Genomic DNA, 21,345 nt, shown 5'->3' with positions numbered 1-21,345 from the left:
AGCTCATGGGCTCCACTCATTGATAGCATCTATGTTTCCTGAGTTTGGAGACGGGAACTCCTCTGCTCATCTTCTTTGCGTTTACTTCTGCTTCGGTGACTAACAGCAAAGGTTAGGTGCAAAGGCAGGCTTGGTGGAGGGCAGAAGACGACGGAGTCTCCCCTGCCCCCGGAGTTCAGAACAGAGGTTTCCAAGCAGATCATCCACTCTGCAGAGGATGGGGAGCCACCTTCTGCTTCCTCTGCTCTGCCTCAGTCTGGCTCTCTTCTCTTCCCCAGAAACCTGCGCTCTGACCTCTCCCGCATCTGACACCACAGGGAAGCGGCTAGGGCCCACGGTTAACACAGCTGGGGATCTGCTCCACTGCTGCTTGTTTCCTGGCTTAGATGTTTTCAATTCTCTTTGGAATCCTATGCTGTGCCAACATTACCCCTACAGTGGCCTGAAACAGCCATAAATATTTCCCAATACTGAATATGAAATATGCAAGTATTTTCTCTTTAGTTATTAACATAGGACTCAGTCCTTCTTAATATACATTTAAAATTTAGCCTAACATTAACACTAAGAATTATAGTCTTATCTGTTAATTAGACATTAGGGGCATGGATTTCAACTTTAAAGCTATATTTAAATACAGTAGAATCACCACCTCATGCCTAATAAGTTATTGACTGTGTATGCCTCCTTACAGCGAATGATACAAATGTCAATCATAAATAGTTGGATTTATCCAATTAACACTGTGAAAATTGCTTGGGATTTTTTTCAGTTACCTTCCAAATGTCTAAGGAGTACTTAACAAATTTCTTTATGTCCACTGTAGTATCATGGAAGAACATTGCAACTCATCAAATTTTCCTGCTTCTTTGGAGAAGAAGAACACACAATTGTGGTGCTCATCACAGTACTTAAAAGTCTATAAATATTTATAAATTTAACTATTAACCTTCTCAAGGGACACTATTTCATCATTCATCCATAAGTTTAATAAAAAAATTCTTAAGATTCTGAGACTATGCACAGGGAACATAGGAATGATTAATTGAGGTACACATAATGGAAAAGGTCAAAAATAAAATATTCCACCCACTACCTTGAACAAAAAATTCCAGGACAGCACCAAATACGAGACTAGGAATGAAAATCAAACTACAAGAAGCTGCCCCCCCACCAACCCCGCACCAAAGATATATCTTTTTAAATGTACTCTCATTTTCGATTTAGACCTTGTTGGAAAGTATTTTTAGTGCACACATATCTTGATGATCAGATGGCAATAATATGCTTCTGTCACAGTGCTGTTATTATAAGTAATTGATGGAAATAAATAATAATTAGAAGACATTTAGATTGAGTTTAAGCAAGAGTAGCTGGCGACTACATCACAGCTAGGCAACAGGATCCAAGCCATTATCTAAAGCTCATTAAATTGGGCATAGAAGAAAAACAATTGTTTTCATTTTTTTCAGACCAAATCTTGCTTTTAGATTAGATGAAGATTTGTTTATTAGATACATTATTACTGCTGTGCTTATGATTTGACATACTTGAAGTGCAAGAAGAGTACCATGTTGCATTATGCTATACTGACACACAGAGAAACAAAGATCAGAGTGAATTTACTATCAAAGGAGGATGTTTGTTCATTCTCCACAAAGTCATTACATAGGCTTCTGTCTCGATTGTCACTCACTTCACCATGAAAATAAGGCAAGGCATTTCTTTTGGCATAATGAAATATGTGTGGGTGTGTGCACATACACAAACACACAAACAGGTACGGAATATGACTTCACATTCATATTTCTGTCTCATGATTGGGGGACAGGGTCTCTCTCTTACTTACCTAAAATCCTGCCCAGTACCAGAGACTTGACTGCACTGAATTCTGTGCCTGATGACAGGTACACTTGTCTCCTTGTATCCTCATCAATCTACAATCATCATGAGACACCAGCATCCAAATGGATGTCGTTTTGTTGAGAAAGGGACGCAAAGCCATGGGAATAAAAGAAAATGATAAAATAAGTAATAAAGTAAGATCCCAATGGTTGAGCCATTTAGAAAGGTGAATATTATTTTATATACCATTTCTATACCACATCTTAGGCACCCATCTTCTAACTGCTTATATTGATTTATTTTCCTTTGCTGTACAAGGAATACAAAATTGGTAAAGCCAATGAAAAGATACCATGGGTTATTTTTCATGTCAGTACTTTTACGTAGTTCAGTATCCTTACTTGAATCCCACAGCTAAGAAATGGTTTCCGTAGAGTGTTGCAACATTAGTACTTTTTTATCAAAAGCTGCTAGAGTGAATAATTTGAATTTCTCTGCAGTGACTCAAATCATTTTCAAAAATTGGTTCTGATATTGCAATCACCATCTTCTGGGCTAGAATCATTGCCACAGTTATACCCGTCTGAAGTAAACTGGTTTTGCTGGAGCAGTGACAATCCTACCAGTAACACACTGATAAACCAGACATTTCCCTATCAGGAAGACGAAAACAAGGGAGGCAAGTGTAGCACATCAAGTCAGGTATTAATAAGATTTTGGACAGAATCTTACTGCTGAAAAAAACCTGACTGCCTTTAATAGTCGACCACACACTGCGGTGAAGCACTGCACGCTCTTTGTCTGTTCTGTCCATCACCAACTCTGCACTGCAGATCCTTCATGGTGGGGAGCGCTCACTGCAGCACTACTCCTGCTGATGCTACTGCCTTACCTCGACGAAGACCACTCCTTCTTCTCTGTCAATCTGTATGTGGTGGAGTTGCCCATCAGCCATGCTTTTAAAGTCAAAATGAATGACATCAGGTTCTTGATATCTATTTAACTTGTACCTGATCTGTAAACTTCCTAAGGTAGAAGAAAAAGAGAATTAATGTTTGCAAAAAAAATGTATTTTAAGAACTACTTACAAAAGTTCAGAATCCTTTTGTCATTATGTATTCATTTACAGAAAAAATTGCAATATTTCATTTGGATGTACCCTGTAATGATCATTCATAGAAGTCAGTTTCTCAGTGGAATTTTGCAGAATTTTCAAAATCAAGATCAAGAACACTGTTAATAAATAATCTTGTTTCTACAAACCTTTGACTTTCTTCCCCAAAGGCCAACTCTGACATTAAACATGTGAAAATCTCAGCACTAGCCTTTAATTTATAAAAAGAAAAATAAGAATATGTATTTCTAAAATACCTCACTGTTGTGGAATACTGCAATTACAATCGGTTTCTATAATCTTTTCTTCTTTTTTTTAAATCTGCTTTCTCATAAATGACTCCTTCTCATTGTCCTTCAAAAAAATATTTATTTATTTAATTTGAAAGGCAGTTCCAGAGAGAGAGAGGGTGAAACAGGGACAGACAGCGGTCTTCTTCTGTTGTTACACTCCCCAAAATGGCTGCAACAGCCATAGCTGGGCCAGACCAAAGCCAGGAACCAGGAGCTTCCTCCGGGTCTCTTTTGGGGGTTCAGGAGCCCAAGCATTTGGGGCATCTTATACTGCTTTCCCAGGTATATTCTCAGGGAGCTGGATCAGAAGTGGAGCAGCCAGGACTCAAACCAGTATCCATATGGGATATTAGAGCAGTAGGAAGCACATTAAGCCTCTATGCCACAGCGCTGGCCCCTATAATCTTATCTTTTCAAATTACATCTCACAGTCTTTAAATACCATTGACTAATGTAATTATTACAAACAAATATATAGTTTTACCAAAGATGAAACCTATTTCCAAGTGGCCATGATCATAAACTTGCAATAAAGTTAAGGTGAAATGAATGGGTTTAAGCAAAATGTATAATTTTTAAAAATTTTCATTAATATAAAGAGGATAGATTCTCATGTATTTCATAGGTACAGTTCTAAGAAGATAACCAAATTACCCTCCTCGTCCTCCCTCCCTCAATCCCCCTCCTTCCTTTTCTTTCTTTAATCACCACTAACCATAAAATTCAACAAGTAAAATGTACGAAGACCACAGTTCCCCAGGAGTATAAACAGGGACCAAAAATAACAATCATATTGCAAAATGTCTGTTTCATTCCTATATATTTTTTGTAATCACTGAATTGATTGAAGAAATGTCAAGAAATTTTTTTCATGGATCCCTCCTCCAATTGACAAAGAAAACGTCCTAATTTATAGATAACTTTTGAGCCCAAAATGTACAGTGAAAGTAAGCATACTTGCGTAACAGTATTATTTTTATTTTGGTGGTCAGTGTCCTAAACCCATATATGATATATCTGAAAAGACATATTCATGGGTCTCTATATTTGCTTGTTTTCTCCCCTAGAGAATATATTTGTAAAATCTTTATCTTTAATCCAAATATATGGAAGATAATAATAGCAGGTAGGGGTTTTATGCAACAAGATTTCTATAGCATACACATTTCCTAATCCATTATCATTTTCTCGGGTGGATACACCAATATTTCCCATGATTATTATATTGCCTCTATTTAGAACCAACTGAGCCAGCGCTGTGGCCCAATAGGCTAATCCTCCGCCTTGTGGCACCAGCACACTGGGTTCTAGTCCCGGTCGGGGCTCCGGATTCTGTCCCGGTTGCCCCTCTTCCAGGCCAGCTCTCTGCTGTGGCCAGGGAGTGCAGTGGAGGATGGCCCAAGTGCTTGGGCCCTGCACCCCATGGGAGACCAGGAGAAGCACCTGGCTCCTGGCTCCTGCCTTCGGATCAGCTCGGTGCGCCGGCCGCAGCGCGCTGGCCGCGGCAGCCATTGGAGGGTGAAGCAACGGCAAAGGAAGACCTTTCTCTCTGTCTCTCTCTCTCACTGTCCACTCTGCCTGTCAAAAAAAAAAAAAAAAAGGAACCAACTGGTCATCTTGTGGACATTTTCTCACAAACTTGTTGGTTTGTGAACATACTCTTCATACTTCTTTACTTTGATTTGAAGGAACTATTTGTTATGTACAACCAGACATATTTTTTAAAAACCACAAAACTAGTACTGATATCCACAGGGGATAGTAAGTGGCTTCTGACAATAATGTATAATAAATATTTATATGAATAAATTAAAAATTCACAAAGCACATATAAAATTATCAAAATGAGAAAGATAAAGGCATCATCCCTATTTGAAATAATCCTTTGAGTCTAAGCTTTAGGGACAGCACTGTAAAAGCATAATGAATAGAAAAACAGATACACTGTTTTTTCTGCTTATAGTTTGAGAAGCAAAAACACAAAAATGATCCACATATTATAGTCTGAGTGTCCAAATTCAATTTTTTCTCTCTTATCCAAGAAGCACTCACCATTTTTGGCAATGATGACTGAAAGGTATTCTCTGTAAAAGGAGCTCATGTACAGCAGCAGGCTTGGCGCGCGTGTTGTTCGGAAGCTGAACTTGATCGTTTCTCTGCTCAGCTTCATATCACCATGAAATGATGCAGCGTGGGAGCTGGAGTTTTTACTTAAGGAATAATTTTCTTGAAAATTGTAAATCACGGATGAGCCAGCCCCAAAATATGCAGAAATCTCTGAAATGACATTCACATTTTATGTTAAAATATTAAGTACAAGGATCTTGTTTTAGCTATACTAGTGAAATTAAATTTCTTAAAAATAACAAATCACGTAGATGGAAGAAGCGGCCTCACACTTGACTCCAATAACACAGTAAATTAAGAGGGTTTTCATACTGGCCATGAAATGACTTTATGTTTGGGTGACATAGAATTAACTCACTAGTTTAACTTTGCAATCAAAAGCTTAAGACTCTTCCCAGAGCACAAACATAAGCCAGGCTTCTGGTCATTTACATCCTTGACCATCTACTTTCTTGTTTAAATTTTAATTCCAATCATTTATTTTGCAGTTAGTATATTCTAGTCTCACTGCAATAATTACAAAAGAAGCAAGTTTGACTTTTCTCTCTTAGGATTAATAACAAAAAAAATTTTTTTCTAAACACTTTCTCACAGTTACTATGCCCCTACGAAAAAGAATGTTAAATATCACATTAATGGGAGGGAGTGATTTCGGCATTTGCTTAACACAGATCAACAAAAGGAACTATCTGGCTTCTTTGAATCCTTTTACAGAAGTGTAGGATTTTACTTGTATGAGAGTAATATTCCAAATTCACATGTGTGCATGCATGCATGTGTGCACACACACACACACATACACACACAAACTTAATTATATTTAAAAAAGCCACCAAGTCTAGATGTATGAAAGTGAAGAGGGTGGGAGAAATACATAGCTTAGACGTCCTGACCTTGCTTCTCTCCTGTGCTATAAAGTGGGCTGGCTGCTGAACAAGTCAGGGATGCTTGCTGGCTCACGCAGCAACAGTTTAGATCTCTTCACGGTTTTGAATGGTTTGGTTGGGTTGGGTTTATTCTTTTTATTTTCCGTAATATACCTTTCTAGCCAATATATCTTGCTCATGAAGAGCCACATTCCCGACTGCACTTAGCAAGATGAACTAGAAGGTATTTATATCCAGAAAATGAAGGCGTGTTCTTAGGAAGAAGTGGTCTTAATTCCAGCTTTAAACATGAAGCCTCCTCCAATGGTGCCAGCAGTGTGTGATTATTATCCCAAGTTGATTTTTAAATTATAGCTTATGCCTGATAAAAGCGAATGACTTGAAAGGTATATTTTTGCCAACTTTTCATTAACTGATCCCAATGTTTTCTTTGCTTCCATTTGCAGCCAATTTTTGTTTGCCTTGTTCAGAAAAAGGTTCAGTGGCCCAGAGACACTTTAATAAAATAATTGAATTTAAGTTGGGTGTCAATTATCTATGATAAATGATGAACATAAAATAAATGTTTCTATACTCAAAAAATCTGTCTAGAACACATTATTTCCAACTTCTTTCTTCTCCCGTGACGTAGATCAGCAGAGATGAAAAACATGTCCCTATTTTCTTTCACTTCCAGACACTCAACACATCAGACAGAAAAACAGCCGAGTATCTCTATGTCACTATGCATCAATATTTAATAGAAAGTTATTTATATTTGTATCCAATATTTGACCAAAAAGTTAAAATCAAAACAAGTTTTCCAAATTCCTTTGAATTGCTGAGCATCTTCATCAAAAATAATAATGCCTTTAATGGTTTTAGAATAGAGAATTGTCCCATGGGGCATGCTGGTGACAGCCATGTTATGTATGCGTATCAACATTAGACAGAAAGGGAGCAGATGGTGCAACTAACACTTGAAGTTACCTAGAGGCAACTATTAGTGAATTTAGCATCAATAGACACTCGTGTTTCAAGAATTGAGTCAAATACGTAAAGAGTGAAATGTATTTGTCAATCCCTAGAGCTTGCAAAGAAATCCAGGGAAATAATTTTTGTTTCAAACAGCTACCGGGATAAGCCCTGTTGCACACTTTCTACATGCGGAGGACTTTCTCCTGGTCCAGACTCTGCGGCGCACGCACTTACCATTGGAGCAGAAGGGCCCTGTGTAGGCAGAGACAGTGCAGTCACAGAAGAACCCACTGGGTTTCTCCCTGCACTTCCCACCGTTGCGGCACAGCTTCCCGTAGCTGCCGCAGTGCCCTCGGCAGCCCGGCTGCACGCCAGGAGTCACCATGGCGCGTTCTTCCAGGTCCAGCGCCATCCCGTTCAACTGCAGGGACCGGATGCAGCCCAGGAATCCTCTCTGCCGCGTGGCGGTCCCACCTAGAAGGGAAACACTGCAAATGGAAACATGTTCCTGGGTGTTTTATTCAGGCTTTGAAGACCAAAGAAAACTGAAGTCGTAGAGAGAAGAGCAAAAACGTGGCCTTACAGAGAGCTGCAGACATTGGATGAACAATTAAAATGCTGGAAACACAATTCATGACCAAGTTTAGACTTCCAAAGGATACAACATTGATTCAATATTTTCAGTGCATTTCAAAGATCAAAATAAAGGTCAAACGTTGCTTTCATTCAAAGTACCAGTGCAATGTACTGCAATTGTTACGTAGAAAAATAAATTTTCTCGCAATCTTAAGTATACATCGATGAAATATTGAAACCTGCTCCTCTGTCCAATAGTTTTAACTTTGTAAGATCTATGAAGGAATCCCCTTTTAAACAATTTATTTCTGTAAAGTGAACAGATTTCATGTATTTCATATACACAGATTTAGAAGCATAGTGATCTCTCCTACCCTTTGCCCCCTCCTGACCCTGCTACCATCCTCCCTCCTCCTCCCTTTTTATTCTTTCGTTCAATTTTTACAATGACATACTTTCAGTTTATTTTATAGTCATAAGATTAACAACAGTATAGGCAAAGACTGTAAACAATAATCAATAGTTTTTCTAACTTGATCATTCACTGATCCGGTGTTTTGGTTGTTGTCCATTCATCAAAAATGGTAACTGCACACCAGACTGTTGGCTTTGATCCTGGCATATTTCCCAGTGATTTTTTTTTTCTCTAAAGACTGGTCCAGTGATCTTTGTTTTATGCTAGGGGAAGAGTCTCCACATAATTGAGAATGTGATTGACTTTTACTGAATTTATAACTGATGTGCTCATGCTCATCAAGGCACCCTTGATGAGCTTCACAATGTTTGGGTGGAATCAGACTTCACTATCCCAAAGCAGAGGTCCTCAGAGTTGAGGTCACACCCCTATCACATGAGGAGCTTCCTAGAAATGCAGCCTTGGGGGCTCACTCCAGACAATACCTATCCTGTGGTCCACAAAGGGGCTGTGAAAATAAAAGGTCAATGAGCCCAGCAGGTGAGTCTATCAAATGATCACTTGACTATCATGAGGGATTATAAGCCCTAGGTAGGTGGACAAAAACACCAGCTGGTGTTCAGGAATACCAGGAAAAATGTTTACAACTCCAAGCAGGAAAACACTGCCCTACCCAAATTAAAGGGATGATTCTACTGAGAAGCGGTGAGATGGCTGCAGAGCATCTAATAAAAAAAACTTCTTGAACAGATAATGCCATCTCCACTTCCTCTGTATCTATTCTATTTTCTCAAAACATGTTCTCATCCTCCTCTCCCAATTCATTTCTCTGGCTCCACATCTAGCCTTAATTACTTGGGATTTCCTTATCCTCAGAGTTTAAACAGTTTTTTTTTTTTTAATTTCAGAGCCAAAAAATTTCCCCAAAAATCCCCAAATCAATAGGGTCTTGTCATCAAATATCAAGATCTATGTTTCACTATCTCCCAGTGTCCATCTGCTGGAACACACATTCTCCATCAGTCAATTCTGTACCTCTAGCACACATACGGTACCTCACACAATAGAGCTGCACAGGAATCATCCATCCATCCATGCACTAAACCTCATGACAGCAGAGGAGTTAGCTTTCTTGCTGGAGTTTGCACTGTATATTTCATATGATGGAAGCTTAGGGCTTCAAGGGTTGATGAGGGGGCACCTTCTGACCCCCAGAGATATCTGGGTTCCTGATACTGAGGGTCATACTGAATGAACATGTGTGCGTAATATATTGACTATATATTTCTAGGTCCTGAAATATATTGAAGTGGGATCCAAAAGAATTCAAAAATTTCGGACTCATGGGCACTCATACTACTTAGAAGTCACATTCATAGACATAACGGTTTCTATCCAAATTGCTGTATTTCGATTTGTATACTCAAGTTTCTTCAGTTCACTCAATTTCTGCCTCTTCATGGGAGGATACAAAGGTCTCGAGGGTGCAGGTCATATCTCATGTTCCTAAATCCAGGGATAATGTGGTGGTGAGACAGACAGTTCAATTGCAGTTCCCATGGGCACAGCAGGGAAGGAGTTGATTTCCCTCCCAAAGTTTCAGAAGAGCCAACAATCTCGTTTAATTCTTCCTCCATTTACTCAAGCTCCTATCATTGTCAAATCCTCAGTTCTGCCCTTGTCCTCCCAACTCCTCTCCTTTGCTTTCCACATCAGAGCTGCCGCTCTCCTTAGCTTCACACCTCCCTATTCTCCCACGGCTAATTCAACTTAAAGAGCACCTAACAGCTTCAAGTCTCCAGCTAAGATTCTTTCGGCCGCCTTTGCTGGAGTTCCCTTTCCTTGGTAAGGCTGTCTATAGTTTCAGTGTTAGCGCTGGCCCGGGGGCCTTTTGAAGGAAGGGGACAGGTGCTGTGAAGTCAAGATTGGAGGATTATTCCTGGTGTATTTCACTTACTTCATATTAGAATATGTTACATCATGGGACATGTTCTATAGTATGCAATAGCACTAAATCACTTTGCTATGCTTTTATGCTATGAAACAATCATATTCTAATATCAGCCTGTCAGCAACATTATAATAACCAAAATAACCTCATAATAACCAAATCATTTGAGGTCCAACAGCTGGATACAATCCATTTGCACCTATTCTAATTTCTCTCTCTCTCTCTCTCTCTCTCTCTTTTTTTTTTTTTTGTTTTGTTTTGTTTTGTTTTGTTTTGTTTTGTTTTGGATGATGATGAGCTGGAGGTAAAGAGGTCAGGGACTGGCTCACAGGTTGGTTAGAAACAGACTCATTAGAAGCCACATGGAACCTCTCGATCACGGAAAGTCCCTCACCTCTCCACACCAAAATATGGTCCAAAAGGAGCAATCATGTCATTTCTCCTCCACCTCACGTTATCTTTTGTTTGAACAACACTTCACTTCTCCGAGCTTTATTTAGCAGCTCTTTGTGGGCACTGTGTCTAACACCGGAGGTACAAATTTATTTGCAATTGATGTGCTCTCAAAGAGCTTACAGTCCAGGAATATGTTTAGACAGGAAAACTGGTGATGATCGCCCAGTTTTAATGGTAAAAGTGGAGACAAGGTGGCGAGAAAGGTCAGAGAGTGGGATTATTAACATAAAAAAATACATACGAATGTGCAAAATATGAGGGACTTCAAAAAGTTCGTGGAAATAGAATCAAAATAAGTTATGTATGTGCAAAAATATAAAATTCACATGCAATTTTTCATGAAACTTTTGAAGACCCCTCCTATTGGCTTAAATAATGAGAAGAAAATCAATACCTTGATTTGTAAACAGGATTTCTTAATCCTGTACTTTCAAAGAGCTAATGTTTACCAGATCAAATAGTTTTTTAAATTGCACTTTTAAAAGATCAGAAATCATGTCTAATTAAACAGTTGTGTCATGCATATGTAAAGGGCTTTAACTTGACCATTAGGTTTTGAGCTAATAACTGTTTATTTTCAGGTGTAACTATTTTGAAAAAAACATGGCTAATGTAAATAAGATTGGGCTTGAAAACTTAATTATAGATTCCAAAGCCTTTTCAGGGTTAGAGTACTTCCAATTAAAATGAGCTGCAGTTTGATTAATTGATTCTGGATGTTTCTGCTCAGCTATTATGCTTGGAACTGTTTTCCAATTAATTTTCTATCAATTTACCTGCCATGCTATATCAGATATAATGAATTCCGGAACTTCACAGACAACTGAGTAACTTGTGAAACAAATGCCTAACCTTTCTATGTGATTGAGTGTAACTGAATCTGTCCACTCACATAATGATACTGAGGCCCTGCCCCAGAGTAACCTGGCTAGGGTAGAGACCAAGTTAGCCTTCCTTCATTGGCCCAACCCTTTCATCACGTTCATTATTCTCAGGAAGTTAGTCTAAGTGACAGATGTTATTGTCACAGAGTAGGAGCTGGCTCTTTCCTGTGCCAATTTCCCACTATTTTTTGTGGCAGGAAGACCTTTGAGACTAAACCTTGATTTTTTAATGGCGAATTCTTCATGTGCTGTGCATGAATATTGTTGAGGATTAATTGAGAACTGCATAATTGGCCTTGTAGCCCTAGAGCAGGTAAGAAATCAAGCTCCCCACGTGTCTCTTTAAAATTCAGAGTCAAGGAGACTTTCCTGGCAGAGTAGAAGGGCTCTTCTTCACCTAGACACTGTATCAGAGTAACACAGGTAAGATCCCAGCCACAAATCAACTTAGCAGTGACTGGGCACATGGGCTTCATAGAAGAGCAAGTCAAGATGCTGGAGGGAGAAAGCAGTATTCTCTACACCACGTGTCAAACCATGAAGCCTGACCCTTGAGAACCAGCTGGGAGAAGACTTCACCTTACAGAAACGGTGTTAGTGCAAAAGGTTATGAGATGCGAAGTCCAGACCTACTTCCAGGCAACATTCTTCCCTGGGCAATGTCTGGGAGGGGATGCCAAAGAAGACTGTCCTCTGTCACACGCAAAGAACAATGTTGAAAGAGGTCATTGTGGGCTGGCGCTATGGCAGGGTAGGTTAATCCTCACCCTGTGCACCGGTTCTAGCTGATGGAAGACCTTTCTCTCTGTCTCTCCCTCTCATTGTCTGTAACTCTACCTCTCAAATAAATAAATAAAAATCTTAAAAAAAGAAGGAAAGAAAAGAAAAGAAAAGAAAAGAAAAGAAAAGAAAAGAAAAGAAAAGAAAAGAAAAGAAAAGAAAAGAAAAGAAAAGAGGTCATAGTACCGGCCACTGTGTCATAGGCAGAAAGCTAGGTCACATTTTCCTGGAAAAAAAAAATTTGCCCTGGAAATAGAGACAGCAGACAAGACTAGAGCCATTTATACTTCTTATACATCATTTTCACAGCATCTCTCTAGGCCTATTTTTAAGAGATGAACATTGGCGGTATTAGTGATAGCCCCCTGTCTCAAGAGATCCCATCTGAGTTCTGTCAGTAGTCACTAGGATTTACCTACTGGTCACTGAAAAGCACAGGGGGGCCTTCTAAGGCTAATCATGAAAAAGACACTTCAAGGAGGGAAGAAGAACATAATTAAAATAAACGATAGGATTCTCTTAAAGAGAAATGTGACCTTTATTGTACTGAATCGGTAATGGGGGAAACACATTAACTATAAAAGAAAATTAGACTGAAATAGGAATTATTCAAACAGGAGGCTTTTGATATTCTCTTCCCATACTTATTTTAGCATATCAAAACCTGAAAGTTACCGAAAAGAAAACTCTGGAATATATTATAATTAGGAACTTCTGTTCATCAAAAGACACCATTAACATTATGAAAACACAATTAATTCACAGAGAGGTGGAAGATACATGAAATAAATTGATATGATAAAACTCATCCAATATACATAAAGAATTCTTTAGAACATTTTTAAGGAGACATTCTTGCAGAAAGAAAATGAGCAACAGATCTGAACAGCCACTTCATAAACGAGGAAATCCACATAGTCAATAGAGATATGCCAGTATCGCCTTCTGCTTAGCATTATGTTTATATCCTCAGAGTGCACAGTTCCAATACTATGTATACCTCCAATAAAAATAGAAGCATTAAGGGCCAGCATTGTGGTATAGTGAGTTTGGCCATGGCCTACCATGCGGGTACGCCATAGAGGTACCGCTTCAAGTCCCAGCTGCTCCACTTTCCATCTGATGTATGCCTGCTAATGTGCCTGGAAAAGTACCGGATGATGGACCACGTTCTTGGGCCCCTGAACCCTTGTGGGAGACCCAGAAAAAGCTCCTGGTTCCTGGCTTCAGCCTGGCATACCCCTAGCCATTGCAGCCATTTGGGGAGTAAATCAGCAGATGGAAGATCTCTTTCCTTCTCTCTCTCTCTCTTTCTCTTTAGCTCTACCTTCCAAGTGAATAAAAATAAATCTTAAAAAAAAAAAAAAAGAAATACAAGCATTTGTTCACCCAAACAAACAGTACACAGATGAATCTGTAATATCTAATATTTGAAGCTACTTAAATTTCCACTCACAGTAAATAAATATATCACGGCCTGGTAGGTCCAATATGCTGAGAGTTCAACATTAACCTTTAGGTATGGCATTTAGAAATTGTGCACTGTAGATACTCAATAAACGTTTGTTGATGATTTGATGCCATTCAAATGCAAAGCAAGTGACTTCTAACTATGTCAGAGGTCCTTATTTCTCCTTCAGGTTCTAGTCACAAAATATTGAAATGGAGTTTGCCTCATTTAAAAACTTGTCAGTAGAAGAATTTAGACTGGAAACAAAAATTGCAGAGCTGGTTGAATGAAAATCAATTCAAGGCTAATTTAAGAAGCTTCTAGGGAAAATGCTGAGTTTACAAACCAAAATAGAAAATGACCACTGTCACATTTTGGCTCAAAAAGTGATTGATTCTTTTCTCTCTGTCATTTCCGTGGTTGGATGAAGTCTGTGAGGCCCTGAATACGGCAGTGACTCTGGATTCTGAGTTCTCAGTGGGAACGAGGTCAAGGGTACATGCTCAGTGCACTTGGCACTGTGTCTGTCGCTGAGCTTATTTTGCCAACGTAATGAAGAGCAGTTCTGAATAGAGATGTCTAACCTCTGCAATGAAACTCACACACCAAGACAAAGCAAGAGAGTGTGAAAAGATGACCATGGCCAGCCCTGCAATCAAGGACAGCAATGGAGGAAGATGGGCTACACACAAGGGAATCCGCCCTTTTTATGATAGGAAGCAATGTGATAGGACAGTGGGATTTTGGGGGGGAGGGGCTCTCCCATGAGAGCCACGTGAACTTTCTTCACTTATTCCTCCAAAGGCTTTTTGCTGCTCACTCTCCTCCTCCTTTCCTTCACATGGCGTCCTACAGCTTAGATTGGTTGAAGATAATTGTTCTGATACTTGGAACCACAGCAGTGGTGCAAAGTCTTCTGTTTCCTATTTCTTAGGTAGAGGCGAACGCTACTCTGATCCCTGAAACTCCAGTTATCATTTCCTTATTCCTATTTCAATGTCATATGAAAGTGCTGTCCAATGGATCACACTTTGAGAAGTTCTGTTTATTTTTACTCAGAAATTGAAGCATTAATCTTGCCCGAGTCTCACCCTGAGGTATGAACACATTTCATGCCTGGTCCTTGGTGGGGAGCGCCAAAGAGCAAGCAGCGGAGAAAAACACAAATCAGCCTTCATGTAGGAGCCTCTTCCAAGCAATTACAAAACACATTCATCTCAAAGATACATAATAAATAGGTGATATTAATAAATGCTATCAACATAGACCATAAATGAGAAAGAGAATATGTTTCAAGTCCAACATTAATCTGTAGTCAAATATTACAATGTTTTATTTGTAGGTTGCAGTGTTCAAGATAATATCTCAAATAAACATATTTTGTTATGTTATTGAAATTTCTAGTGTCTCATATCTCGAGTATCATCATATAATTTCTTGTTTGAGGTATCCCCAAGAAGTTTCTGCTAAACTTGTTTTATAAACAAGAGGTTCATTTTTGGTTAAAACTACTAAATGCTGAGATAGTAAAACAACCTGTCCTAGACTAACAGCAACTTAGTTTTTCCGTTCTTTTCCATACTTATAAAGAAGCCATTTAAAATATTGACATCATCTGTCTCTGGATTTAAAACATTTTAATTAGAATAAAGCCAAGCTGAAACTTGCGGACTTATTTTCAAAATCACATTTACCTCATTCATTTGTCCTGAAATGCAAATATAAATGATCATCGTCATGCACTGTCAAAAATACTAACGAATTATAATTATTGCTAAGATGGACAGAAGAGCTATAATTTAAACTCTTAAACGTGTAAGTAAGGGGAAGTAAATTACCCTTTAAAATTCTAACCAGAAAATCAATTACATTGGAATAAAGAAGAGATTTCCTTTCATCCATGGTATACCTGGTTCTGGGGATAGAAGACAACTTAATGCTGACATAGTTGAGGGTATTAACATGTGAGGAAGGACTAGTGTTGTGGTGCAGTAACTTAAGCCACTGCCTGCAACATTGGTATCCTATATGACTGCCAGTTTGAATCCCAGCTGCTCCACTTCCAATCTAGCTCCCTGATAATATACCAGGGAAAGCAGTGGAAGGTGGCCTAAGAGCTTGAGCACTTGATTCGCACGGGGAGACCCGGATAAAGTTCCAGGCTCCTGGCTTTGGCCTGGTCCAGCCCCAACCACTGTGGACATTCGGGAAGTGAACCAAGAGATGCAAGATCTCCCCTCCCCTCCCATTCCCTCCCCACCACTTCTCCTCTTCCCCCACCATCTTTGTGCATGTGTGTGTGTGTATCTAACTCTGCCATTCCAAATAAATAAAAATAAATCTAAAAAAATGAGGAAACAGTTTCCAAAAGCAGGGCTCTTCCACTAAGGCATGTATTGACACGTAACCTAGGAACAGAGGAGTTAAATCTGTTCAAAGTGGCATTGGGGGCAGGTGGCATCTGACTGAAGGGAGAGGTACATACTCTCTGGTGATACAGAAGAACCAGAGCCTTTCACAGTAATCACAGGGTTTGTGGTACATGTTCTGGACTGTGGGACCAGGTTTCAGCTTTAACCACGGCTGTGCCTTAGGACAAAGGCAGGACATAAGAAAAGCTGGTACCACATGAAATGGAAGCCTAGAAAACGATGTGATGAAACCAAAGACCTACAAAAAAAGCATCGTGCCCCCAAGAGAAATACCATGGATAAGTAGCAAAACATGAACAGCACTAATCAATTTCTTAGCAAGTTATGCACATCTGGATGTCAAATAGTCCCGCCTCTGTGTTCCAGCACCGCCCCTTGACCCACACCACCAAAAGTCCCAGAAGGACTTTCGGCAGTGGCCAACGTCTACCTATTTGCCCCATCTTCTTCCTCAAGGCAGTAAGAAAGAACCTGAAAAGTGGCAACTCGATTTTTTTGATCTTTCAGAATACAACCCAAGTGTCTCACCTTGGCCTTACCAAGTCCAGTGCATAATTCAGCACTGTTCCCACCAGGCTTTCCCTCACATTGATTCCCTCTGCCCATGTTAGTTCTCTCCTTATCCCCCGAATCCCTGAAGTTACCTCCTAGCAGTCTGAGCGTGGTGCCTGGAATCCTGATTTCCGAGGTTCATCTAGTTTCCTCTTCCACTTTACGTGGCCTCTTCGCAAGCATTGAGACCCTCAGAGGGGACATCTCTGGCCACACTACTAGAAATACAAGCCCACAACCCAAACAGCCACCCGATACCCTACTCTGCCTTTTACTTGACAGCCTTCGTCAATATCTGAAGATGCATATCCATAGAAATATGTGTGCCTATGTGTTTATATATGGATAACACATAGTTTTAACGTCTGTTTTACTTTTATTATTGGCTGCTTCGTGTCTGAAACCCAGTCAGAAAAGCAGAGAACTTCTTGGTCATAGTAAGTGCTTCATTAAATTAGCCCTAATTACCACCAATTTTTTACGAGTTTTTCACCCACTGTGCTCCAATTCAGTGTAACATTTTAATTATAATTTGTCTTTCATTGAGTTTCCCACAGGGGAAAAGTAACTTTATTTTGTAATGTTGTAAATAGATAATTAGTATTTTGTTTCCTATGCATTGCTGTGTTCTCTTGGTTGAGACCCTTTCCTGAAGAGGGTTCCATACTGTAAGAAAGGAAAAGACAAGAACAAGTCCCTTTGGCAACTTCTCGACAGCTAATGATCTGGTCTGAGCAAGACCGGAGTCTACTCTGTCAGCATCACCATTGTAAGTCATGTAAATTTACTCACAATTCCCTGTCAGTAGGAAGGAGGGAATTATATGATCAGATGTTTTTTGTTTGTTTTTGTTTTTTGACAGGCAGAGTGGACAGTGAGAGAGAGAGACAAAGAGAAAGGTCTTCCTTTGCCGTTGGTTCACCCTCCAATGGCTGCCACGGCCGGCGTGCTGTAGACGGCGCACTGCGCTAATGATCAGATGTTAACTATGAAGAGATGCAACTTTTTGCAGAGAACTTTCTCTTTGCTTTTTCTTTTTTAATTGTGGCTGACTTTGACCCAGAGGTGATGAAGACTGCCATTTTTAAAAAACATTCAAGTACTATAACCACCTTTTAATCCAGACATGTTTGCAAATGTCAAAGACCTAACCAAGTGCCTTGGTAGAGATGAAATCTCTCAATCCTTATTAAAATCATGTTGCATGGGTGATGGCAAAAGAATAAAGCCTGTTCTAAAACAGTTTTCTGATGTCATATTAGTACTTCATTACAACTGCCTGAAACCAAATGAAGGCCAGAACTCCTATCAGACACAAAATGCAGTGACTCCATCTCCACAAAGTTGAAATTCATACCAAGGATGAAAGGTCATCCCCAGGCAAAGTGCAGCGTATTTCACTGAAACATTCAAGGACTAGTTTGGCCCTCTCAATTTCCAAGAATAGTAAGGCTATTTCCCAGCTCCTGACAGACTTGAAATTGCCATGGCTTTTGTTGGGGCCATCTCTCATTTTTTGTAATTCAAGAAATATCTATGTCAATTTCCTCACTCTGCTTCTAGCGTGTTATTAAAAGAAAAGTTATATATTTCTTCTCATGTATTTTTTATTATTTCCATAGCCTTAAATAACTCAGTCGAGTGACCACAAAATCATGATTAGATTGTCTACTGTAGTGCCTTACTCATGGAAGCTATTCATTAAATATTTATGGGATGAAAGAAAGAATAAATGATAAAAATAATGAATACATAAATTCATTGGAAATTTTAAATATGGCTTAGTCAAATATGTCACAAATAAGCTTCCTTCTTTGTACTGAGAGAGGACTAATAAGATGAGGCTGTTAGGTGATAGAATACATCATAGAGATCGGATGAATTTTGTTCCAAATGTAACTCTTGAAAATGCTTAAAATACAGTTTCTGATAATTCACCTTTTATCCTGATTCTTGGAATCACTGAATTCTTATTAATATTACAGTGGATGTAAAGGGACCAAGTAAGAGATAATTCCCTCAATGCCTTGGCCTCTAAGTTCTGTATAGTAACTAGCAGCGACATAAGGTAAAATACATATACGCACAAGGATTCCACGGGCAAGGCTGTAAGATGTGAATAAAGCAGAAAAAAAGGAAGAACATTCAGATGTAGATATAGAAGTAGGTGATCAGAAGATATCAGGAAAGTGCTCAAAATGAACAGAAAGGAGCAGAAATGGCTCTGTTCAAAGCAAAGAGTCTACACACTGTACTCTCTGCTTTTCAAAAATTTTTTCCTGCATTGGGCTGCTTTTGATGTAGCACTGTGGCAGGATTCATTGATTAGCATCAACTTAAATTACAAGGAGGATTCCTCAAAATCCTGGAAACATTTTAAGATAAATATTTCCAGCATAATATCAAAATCACTATGTAATAAACCAATCAACTAATCCATAATATTAAAAATGCAGGTATGGAGGTTCAGGGATCAATCAAACATATATTTCAACCTCATTCATTAGGTAGATTTCTGAGTGCAAATCAACTCCTTGAGCCTGAGTTATCCCACCTGTAAAATACAGATACTACTCATTCACAGGGTGGTTGTGAGGAAGAAGTGTAATTTCTGGCACAGCCTGGAACACAGGTTCTTAAGCAATGGTGGCTTGGTGTCATTATCATTTTTTCTACAATTGGCATTCTTTTATATTGTCCCATCCCACACTTAGACAATTAAACGACCCATTGCCCGGATGGGAACTTACCCACGAAAAGCTGGCTGTTCAACTGCAAGAGGACATGTCCATCAGCCGGGGCCGGCTGGGTCTTTGGCGAGAGCTGATCCACTTGGATGGAAGCCTCCTTCATGTTCCTTTCAACTCTCACGTGGTGCCACTGGTTGTCATTGAACTGGGTCGGCGACTGCACGGAGATTTCGAAAGGTCCGTTCCCCACGTCAAACGAAAAGGTCACGGCTGTGGGAGCTGGAAATGTGAGACACAAGGGTTGTTCGATGAGCTCATGTAGTGGAGAGCTGAGTCATCACACAGTTAGCAACTGCCCCGCAGCCTATGAACCATCACACATAAGGGCCATGGTTTGATAAAGAAGTGTTGATGCAGAAGGAGACAGGTTGAGTCAGATTTGAACACCGCTCAGTTTATACATGTACGGAAACATCCTTGCCACCTCCACAAAGATAAACAATGTTTATGTATCTGTTTAAAATGTTTTCAAATGATAATGGTTTGAATTCTATGGGAAGAGGCAATGCTATCAGTGAAGAGATATGTGTTCTTATGTGTGATGACATGGTAACATACATGCATATCTTTGGGAAAAAAATATATATTTTTGACAGGCAGAGTGGACAGTGAGAGAAAGAGAGACAGAGAGAAAGGTCTTCCTTTGCCGTTGGTTCACGCTCCAATGGCCGCCACGGCCGGCACACCGCGTTGATCCAAAGGCAGGAGCCAGATGCTTCTTCTGGTCTCCCATGGGGTGCAGGACCCAAGGTCTTGGGCCATCCTCCACTGCACTCCCGGGCCACAGCAGAGAGCTGGCCTGGAAGAGGGGCAACCAGGAGAGAATCCAGCGCCCCGACCGGGACTAGAACCCGGGGTGCCGGCACCGCAAGGTGGAGGATTAGCCTATTGAGCTGCAGTGCCAGCCCGGGAAAAAATATATTTTAAAGAAATTCACCTTCCCAGTAAATTTTTCATATTGATAAAGAATAAAGCTATTTAGTTAGGGCTGGAAAACTAAGAAGAACTTGGAATTTTATATAAAAGTAAATTATCACAGTGATTCAAAATTTATGTCATTTAAAAGTAGACTCTTAATAGCAGCCTTTATCAAAACAACAAGTGGCTGATTTGATTGTGATTAACTGGAAATTTTCTTAAAATTTTAATTAATTGAATTGCAAACTCTTCTGAAATTAGTTCTAAAGAACACCCATAACTTCCCAAATTATCTCCTAGTAAATATTTTAATTTCTTACCAAAAGGATAATATAATATAGAATTTTACTGAAAGGACATAATAAAGTAGTAGTTCAACTGATAAAGTAGAAACATAAGTATTTAAAAAATTAGTTAAAGAATTTACTATCAAATCACAGAATCCCACAGTCTCCTCAGGGAAAACAGACTTACAGCGTAGTTCTATTCGAATAAAATCCGTAATCCCCAGGTTCTCTAAAAATACCCCAGATGAAGATGTCGTCTTAAAAAAGAAGGATACGTCCGCACTCAGCTCCCCATGGAAAGTAGGAAAATGAAGGTAAGAGGCCTCCGTGTTGAAGGAAGCCGAATTCCAAAATGACCCTGTTGAAGAGAAGCAGGAATCCAAAAATGAGAAAAGAAAAACAAAACTCGTGAAATAAAATGAATATCATCCCACATTTTCTACATTTATAATTTCTACCATTAACAGTGTCACTCAGTTTTTACAAGCTTTCTTCTTTTTCTGTTAAGACTGTAGTGTACAAACACACGATTAGAGATTGTAGAGGGATTGAGATCCTGGGTTCCTTTCAGCATTACAGAAGTGGTCTGTTATGTTTTATATATGAAAAACCTCCTTAGACTAAACAGGATCCACTGCTGAGGTGATCTTAAAAGGAACTTCCAAACATTG

The 21,345-nt window shown here is 39.4% G+C and overlaps 1 protein-coding gene across 1 annotated transcript in view; it reads right to left on the bottom strand.

Moving 5' to 3' along the window:
* CNTNAP4 (contactin associated protein family member 4) overlaps positions 1-21,345 on the bottom strand; it is a 300,407-nt gene that overhangs the window by 17,177 nt on the left and 261,885 nt on the right. Inside the window, exons 16-21 of the mRNA XM_070062759.2 lie at positions 20,862-21,032; positions 19,470-19,688; positions 7,458-7,697; positions 5,305-5,529; positions 2,738-2,871; positions 1,850-1,937 (exon numbers count right to left, since the gene is read on the bottom strand). Coding sequence (XP_069918860.2) covers positions 1,850-1,937; positions 2,738-2,871; positions 5,305-5,529; positions 7,458-7,697; positions 19,470-19,688; positions 20,862-21,032 — 1,077 coding nt within the window. The remainder of the gene's footprint in view (positions 1-1,849; positions 1,938-2,737; positions 2,872-5,304; positions 5,530-7,457; positions 7,698-19,469; positions 19,689-20,861; positions 21,033-21,345) is intronic.

This window comes from Oryctolagus cuniculus, chromosome 18 (genome assembly GCF_051225735.1).
Source record: "Oryctolagus cuniculus isolate XC-2025 breed Fujian yellow rabbit chromosome 18, ASM5122573v1, whole genome shotgun sequence".
NCBI classification, from domain to species: Eukaryota; Metazoa; Chordata; class Mammalia; order Lagomorpha; family Leporidae; genus Oryctolagus; species Oryctolagus cuniculus.
Note: the sequence above shows the minus strand (reverse complement) of the source record. Positions and strands in the feature narration are given on the sequence as shown.